The sequence below is a fragment of the Podarcis melisellensis genome (genome assembly GCF_964234715.1).
Source record: "Podarcis melisellensis genome assembly, chromosome: 5".
Classification (NCBI taxonomy): Eukaryota; Metazoa; Chordata; class Lepidosauria; order Squamata; family Lacertidae; genus Podarcis; species Podarcis melisellensis.
Genome location: NC_138537.1, coordinates 43,991,097 through 43,998,715, shown reverse-complemented (window position 1 = coordinate 43,998,715; position 7,619 = coordinate 43,991,097). Strand labels below are relative to the sequence as shown.

The 7,619-nt window shown below is 45.8% G+C and overlaps 1 protein-coding gene across 4 annotated transcripts in view; it reads right to left on the bottom strand.

Moving 5' to 3' along the window:
* Nucleotides 1-2,687: 2,687 nt before the first annotated feature.
* MFSD13A (major facilitator superfamily domain containing 13A) overlaps nucleotides 2,688-7,619 on the bottom strand; it is a 16,010-nt gene continuing 11,078 nt past the window's right edge. For all 4 annotated transcript variants that reach the window (XM_081912317.1, XM_081912316.1, XM_081912315.1 and 1 more), the window contains exon 10: nucleotides 2,688-6,813. In XM_081912317.1, the coding sequence (XP_081768443.1) occupies nucleotides 6,560-6,813 (254 nt within the window). In that variant the 3' untranslated portion in view covers nucleotides 2,688-6,559. The remainder of the gene's footprint in view (nucleotides 6,814-7,619) is intronic.

Genomic DNA, 7,619 nt, shown 5'->3' with positions numbered 1-7,619 from the left:
TCCATTCTTTCCAGGACACCCTTCTACTTTTTCCACCAGTGCTTTCCCTGGGAAAACCTGCTCTTTAGCAACCTGAGTTTGTTTGCACCAATTGAGCACTAAAGAGCAGGTTTCTGCAGGGAAAGCTACAGGGCAAAAACCCAAACAGCCAGACACAGAGCTTTTGAAGTGCAGACCTGTGCCTGGAAATAGTGGAGCAAAAGGCAAGTGTGGATAATCCCCAAGAGAAGTTGTAGCTGGTGTTTCAAAGACAGACATATGCTACTTAAGGGCATTTCCCCTCCTGCACCTGCCAAGAGGATGTGCTTGGGCAGAGTAGTGCCATTGGTGGGTCCTGATTAGGATCTCAGCAGTATTCTCTTCTCTTTAGTTCCAAGTACCATGGCCCATAGGTGATATATCATGAAGCTTCCCCAAGCAGGAGCGGGCAAGACTGCCCAGACAGCAAATGCTGGGGCAATGTACATTTTTTCAGCACGTGAGGACATAGCCACTGAAAGCTAGCACAGAGCCATATTACAATATTACAGTGAATGATCTACTATAGGTTTTATCATCTCAGATGTCCCTCTTAAGACATGCATGGCCATGGTACTTGGAACATGCATGGCCAGGAGACCCCTCTCTCCCCTACTTCTTAAGGCCAGGGCTGGGCACCTGTGGCCTTCCAGATGTTGCTGTCCTTCCATCAGGCCTAGCCACCATGGCCAAGGATTAAGGAAACAGAGAGCTGTCCAGTAACATCTGGAGGGCCAAAGGTTCTCCTTCCCTGCTTCAGAAAGTAGCAGTTGTATTAATACATCTTCATTGAACCAAGCCCTGTAGGTTTTTCAACTGGAGTAAAATGACATTTCTCCTAGAATGAGCCTAGCAGCTAATGGTTTTGAATGGCGTCCAGATCCTGTTTTACTAAGCTACACCCGAATGTAAAGGTTTGTTGCATCCCTGAATGAGGCCTTGAAACTGGTCTTCTCTGGCAGTTCCTATTCAACTTAGCTGCTTGGGTTTTCAGCCTGGGTTCAAGCAAACATGCTTTTGCTATCGGGGAGATGAAGCTTGAGAAGCAAGTAGATCTGAATGTGATTGCTAACAGATTCTTTGCTTTGACACATGCTCACTTGGTGGCAGCTGCATAAATCTTGTTGGGGTGTTTTGACCAACACAGAGAGGAGGTCTTAGTGTTGATTTCAGTGGAACAGATACCAAAGGGGTCGTCCTGACTATTAGCATCTCCACTGGCAAGATGTACATCCATTAGGGTAGCCCGAGATGTTTATGGGAGGGTCTACAGATCTTACGATCTTCTGCCATAGGTAAAAGAGAAGGGCCCATATTTCTTGCCTTATACTAGAAGAATGTCATTGTGTTTGACCTGCCTGATGTCTAAAATACCTGCATACTCAGTTCAGGCTCTTCTATAAAGGCCTTGATTCTCACAGTTTCCACCAGGAGTAGAACTTTAACCCCCCCCCCAAAAATAACTGTTTGAAAACATGTTTTGTGTTAATGAAATGTCTAATTTCAAATCTAGGGAAACAGTAACAATGACAGCCAGTGCATGTCAGCTTCTACTGGTAGACATGACAGAGCAACACCTAGGTTAGTGTCATAGTCTGTTTCAGGCAATACATAGGGGAGGAGAGAGAATCCTAGAACTGTAGAGTTGGAAGGAACCCTGTGGGTCATTAGCCCCCTCCTCTCTGGTCCTTTGTGTTTTTTCCTTGTTTTTCCGCATCAGTTATCTGAAGCAGCAATGTTACACAATGAACAAACTGACAGGTGCTTCCTACAATCTAGCATTGGTTCTATCAGGCTGACACTGTACTTTGCACAGATGTGTGAACCACTGCTGGGTGCTGCCCAATGTACTTAAATAAAGTTATTAATATACAATGTGTAGTCTGCTTAATGGGGTCGTAAAAGATCTGGAATATGAGCAAGTGCCATTCTCCTTACAGCTATGACAGCTTACTCAAGAGCAAGGTCGTGAAGATGCTCCTTACAAGAGGTGCCAACATTTAGCTTACCTATTTGTTCAGAACAGAAGTTCCCTAATTCTTCAGCTAATTACTTCTCCTTTACACTAGAACCTTTACTTATGGGCTTAATGTAGAATAAATTAGTAGTAGAGCTCCAGGACTAAAAAGGGCAGTTTGGCTTAGAGTGCTAGTTCAAACAGCAAATGCAAGGAATAAGCCAACAAGTTTTCCTCTTGTAATTCTCCATTCTAGCATGGATTTTGTACTTGTGCAGAGAACAGACCTGTATGTAACATCCCATCTTCTCCGCACACTTGGTCACCATCTGCCTGGGATGGAGAATCTTTTTTTCAGCTCAAAGGTTCTATTATCTCAGGGTCAGGTTTCAAGAGGCCTCATGCCAGAGCAATTGGTGTGATTCTCTCTTGTATAGCAAAGGGCATTCCAGCCGTGAAAATGGCTTTCCAACCAAACGAGGCATTCTTGGAGGTGGGATAGAAACACAATAAATAAATAAAAAGCAGGTGCTTGCAGGAACAAGGATGCTCTACAAGCTGGTAAGGACATCCTACAAGCTGTGCTCAGTGGTATAGTTGAAGGCATGAGAATTTTTGGCTTGGCAAGGGGATCAACTTTTCACACCGGCTCTTTAAAAGAGCCCTCCATCTTGATTACCATGTATATTCCCAAAACACCACACTACAAAAATAGCTTTAAAAAGAAAGACACTTTAATGAAATAAGTTTAGACGCACTTGGCTTGTTAAATTAGAGAAATAAATTAGAATGTAGCCATCGAGTGATACAAAAGTGATACTGTAAACATTTTCTCATCATCATTGCTCTCACAAATTGAGAGGGGAAATGGCAATTACGGTGGCTGGCTGAGCTATTGCCTGTAGAAACTTGAGAACGCTTCCCCACCCCCTCCAAGTGCCACCTGCTTTGGCACACAAAGAGAAGGATGCAATTTGGTCCCAAGGAGATTGGATTCTTCCGTTTTCTACAAAGGCGGCCAGAAGGGTCTCGGACCAAGAGCAGAGGGATATTCCAGTGAAGGCAGCTATTGAACTCGGGGGTCAGAGACCTTGAACCCTGATTCACACAGCCAGCTGCCTTCCTCCTTCACTGCTTGATGAAGGCAGGATGTGATTCTCAATCCCTCAGAGACCCAAGAAGATTCAGCTCTGGAATAACTTCAGGGAAACCTGGCATTCCCCTAGCTTCCCTCAGAAGTGAGTCATCAGAAAAAGAGAGTTGTGGAAAGAGCAGAACAGTCCTGAGGAAATTCTGCTTGCCCTTCCTAGGTTGTAGAGGCAATATGAGGAGTGAGGTACTTGCTACCTCTAGGAGCCTGAGGGAATAACTCAGGAAGTCTCTCCTCCCTGTCTTGGCCATAATCTAGTAAATCTTTTTGTCATTAGGTGATGGGCCACTTCCTGTGACTGATACTCTGCAGCCAAGCTTGGTTTTGCAACTGTCAACTCTCCTCCAGGGCAGGACATTTCTTCAGAAAAGGCGGCATTTCGCCCCCTCAGCGACGTGCATAGTACCACTCTCCAAGGTCTTGTCCACTTAAGTCAATTCTGTAGGGACTAGCGTAACTCCAAATTGCTTTGCTCATGAGGAGGAAAGGGATGACAATAACTAGTACCTCAAGTATAAGCCTCAAGTTGCCCTTGGAGATTCCTGTGCTGGTAAGTATAATAGCGACAATTTTAAAAAATATCTGGTCCCACAGAAAAACTAGGATGAGTATCTCCTGACAAAGGAGGCTGGTCTTTCATCCAAGCGAAGGGATGGGGAAATTGTGTCCTCCCCCCAGATGGTGCTTGACCACAGCTCCCATCATCCCTGACCACAGGCCATGCTGACCAGGGGGACAGGACTTGGGGGAATTTTAGAAATTCATTCTAAAACAGCTTGGAACAGCTTCATTCAAGGTTGATCCCATTGTGACGTCAAAACTTGGTGGTCAGGTATACCTCCAAGCTTCTGGTGACACAGCATCCACCTCACAGACCCCCCCCCCCCGCTATCAGCACAAATCCTGCCATGGCTGCGATAGAGTAAGAACAGGTCACTTGTTTTCTTGAAAAGGATAAATTCCGAGAAGGAAGAGTGCTGTTTCCCCACAGAGTGAGCATGAACTATAAGTGGAGTACCCAGATGTCTTCTGGAAGGAATCAAGTCACATTTTGAAGAGATTCTGGCTTTCACAGTTAAACTATGCCCTGATAGGATGGGTGCAAGGAGCGAGGTATGCCAAACAATCAAATCCAGTGCAGAGGGGAAGGATGAAAGTATCAACCCTACTATCTAGCACCCAAATCAGAGCCAAGGCTCTATGTATGCAGTTCCCAAGAGGTTAGGATACAAGTACCAGGATACTCCTAGTTTACTCAATGTTTCCCCATCAACTTGTTAGTAATATACAGCATCTTTAACTGACTACTTAGCTTCCCAGTGACTTCCTCTGGAATGAATAAAAATAAACATGATCAGCAAGTCAATATTAAGAATTTTCTTTTTTAAGGCAAGGTGATGACTTTTTCTGGACCAACTTTGGCTGAAGATAGCAGATGCAAGCTTTTAACACTCTCATGACCTCTTCAAGGTGGATCCTACACAGTCCTGCCTTGGGGGCGGGGGACACTTCAGGAGGCGCCTTATTTTTTGCTCCATAAGACACACTTTTTTTCTCCTAAAAAGTAAGAGGAAATGTCTGTGCATCTTATGGAGCGAATGCGTGGTCCCTGGAGCCGAATTGCCCAGGGGCGAAAAGCAGATTGTGTTGAAAAGTGTTGAAAGGGGGTGTTGAAACCGCTGAGCAGTTGATCGGCAAGCGATCGGGAGGGAGATAGGGTGCAGGTAAAGGGGGGAGGTAAAGACAGCGAACTTGCAAGGAGAGGAGACAGGAATACTAAAACAAGCAATGAGGAGAGAAATTAGAAGAAAAGGAGGAGCAAAAAACTGCTCCAGCTAAGGAAAAGACGCTAAGGCAAACAAGAGGGAAGGGGGTGTTGAAACGAAGCCGCTGAGCAACTGATTGGCAAGCAATCAGGAGGCAGATAAGGGACTCTAGCGATAAAGGAGGCTGCTTGGAATGGGAGAGCTAAAAGCATGGATCCTCAGGATTTTTGCATTGGGTCACCCCAAATTCACCATCAAATCATCAAATCACATAGCATGTCCATGGCTATAGCCTGCACCAAAAAAAACATGCATCCACTGTTTCGTGGGGCCACAATGGCACAAAAATGTGGTTGCAAAGCACGGATCCACAAGGATCCTCAGGATTTTTGCATTGGGTCACCCCAAATTCACCATCAGATCACATATCATGTCTGTGGCCACTGCATGAACCACAAAAATCATACATCCACTGTTTCATTCAGAATATTTTTTTCTTGTTTTCCTCCTCTAAAAACTAGGTGCGTCTTTTGGTTAGGTGCGTCTTATGGAGCAAAAAATACGGCTTATTACGAAGCTTTGGTCAAAAAGGACTATCAGCCATACAGGCTGAAAGACTATGGAAGTGCTTTAGCTGCAAACCAGAAACTTTGCTGGACTTGGTTACTGCCTATGATACTGTGTTTTAAAATTTAGAACAAATACAGCAAAATAAGGGAATCAGAGTTGTCAATGACAAAGGATCCCGTGGGACGGCAGCTGCGGCAGCCCCTAAGTCAGCTGCTGCTCCTGCTGGTGCTGGCGGGGGTGAGAAGAAGCGGGCCTCCAGGGACCCTAAGGCCCAAGTACAAAATTATAAGGAGCAGAACCAGTGCCTAACTATTGAAAAGGAGCAACAAAACATAGACAGACAGGAGGGGGAGGAGCTGAAGCTGCTGAAGGACAAGGACAAGGCCTTGGCCCAGGAGCTCCAAGAGAAGGAGAACAAGATGGAGGGAGTCAACAATAAGCTGAGTGAGCAGATGCGGACCTGGCCAGCCACAAGAGGGAGGACAACCTAGACGAGGAGCTAAGGAATGTCAGGGCCCTCAACTGGCAGCTGCGTGAGGAGGCCAAGACCTCGGCCCAGAAGCTCCAAGAGAGCCATGAGAGGGAGAAGCAGCTGGTGGAGCAGTTGTAGCTGCTGCAAAAGACCAGCAAGAGCCAAAGCCAGAGAATATTGGAGCTGCAAGCCAAGGAGGATTTGGGAGATCAGAGAGGGCAACATCTGTATCTGCTGCCGTGTGCCGGAGAAAGAGGCATGGACCTGCCAAAAGCAAGGAAGAGTGTTTAACTTTTGTATATTTATATAAAGAAAATTGAGCAAGAAAAAAAAAAAGAACCAAACCATTAGTAACTAGAAACCAAACCATATCAATACTGCCTGTGACCTTCATCAATTACATGTGGCCTTGGTGAATCAATTTCCTCCAAAAGTTTGCGTAAGGAGGTGCATTTTTAAGTGACGCTGAAAAGCAGGTAACGGCAGCGCCAACTCAAAAGCTTCCACTCACCAACTTTAACCAAGAAGAGTATCAGTTGCCCTTTTTCTTCTACCCACGCCTTGTTGAATTGATTCTGCAGAAGTCCAGAACGATCAGAGACATTTTCTGCTGATACACGGGAAAATTAAATGGTCTTGATTTCTTGGGACTGACTTTCCGTGAAAGTCTGGCGCTGAGCTTTCACTCTCTGGAGGTGCCTCCCATGCAGGGTGAATTGTGACCAGCTGAGGAGCTGCAGCAATGCACATGTGATGGGGACAAAAACAAGGAGGTAGAAGCAGCCCTGGCGCAGCGTCGGTTCCCAGGCTGTGTTGGAAGCCAACTTGGGCTGGGCACTCACGATATTGCTCAGGGCATCCCGCTGGAAAATGTCGTAACCTGGAACATAAATTGCTGAGTCAGCTGAATGTGGACTTGTTGACATTATGAGTGTTGAGAGTGTCCAGTTTCAATCTAGCTGTTGATCATGCAAAAGAGACACTGTGATTTCTATTGAAACCTCTTCTTCATTTCTTCCCTCTATTATGCTAGCCACAAATCCAGGTGCCTCCTTTCCATTCCCTGGAAGCAGCAATCTTTGTGAACTTTCCTTGTTAAAGGGAGAAGGCAGCACCTTTCCCCAAGAACGACGTTTTCTTGGCTGCTTAGGAGAGTTTGCTTGGAGGGAGTGCTCAATCCTTGAAACATGAGGTGGAAATCCCATCCCATCCCATCCCACCCCACCATCCTTTCCCTTGAAACTGTAGTCAAAAGGCACCTAGAAAAGGTTCCGAAAAAGGCAGCCAACCATCAGGGGAATGGGGCAACTCCCCTATGAGGAAAAGTTGCAATGTTTGTGGCTTTTTAATTTAGAGAAAAGGGAGTAAGAGGGGACATGATAGAGGTGCCTGCAGAGTAAGAGGGGACATGGTAGAGGTAGAGCATGAGACTCTGAACCTGAGGGTCATGGTTCGCGCTCCACGTTGGGCAAATGATTCCCGCACTGAAGGGTTGGACTAAATGACTTTTGTGGTGCCTTCCAACTCTACAATTCTATGTGAAAAGGAGGCATGGTGTGGAGAAAGTGGACACAGAAAGGTTTTTCTCCCACCTGTTACTTGAACTCTGGGCCGTCCAACGGAGCTAAATATTGGAAGATTCAGGACAGACAAGGAAATACCTCTTCACAGTCAAAATGTAGGATT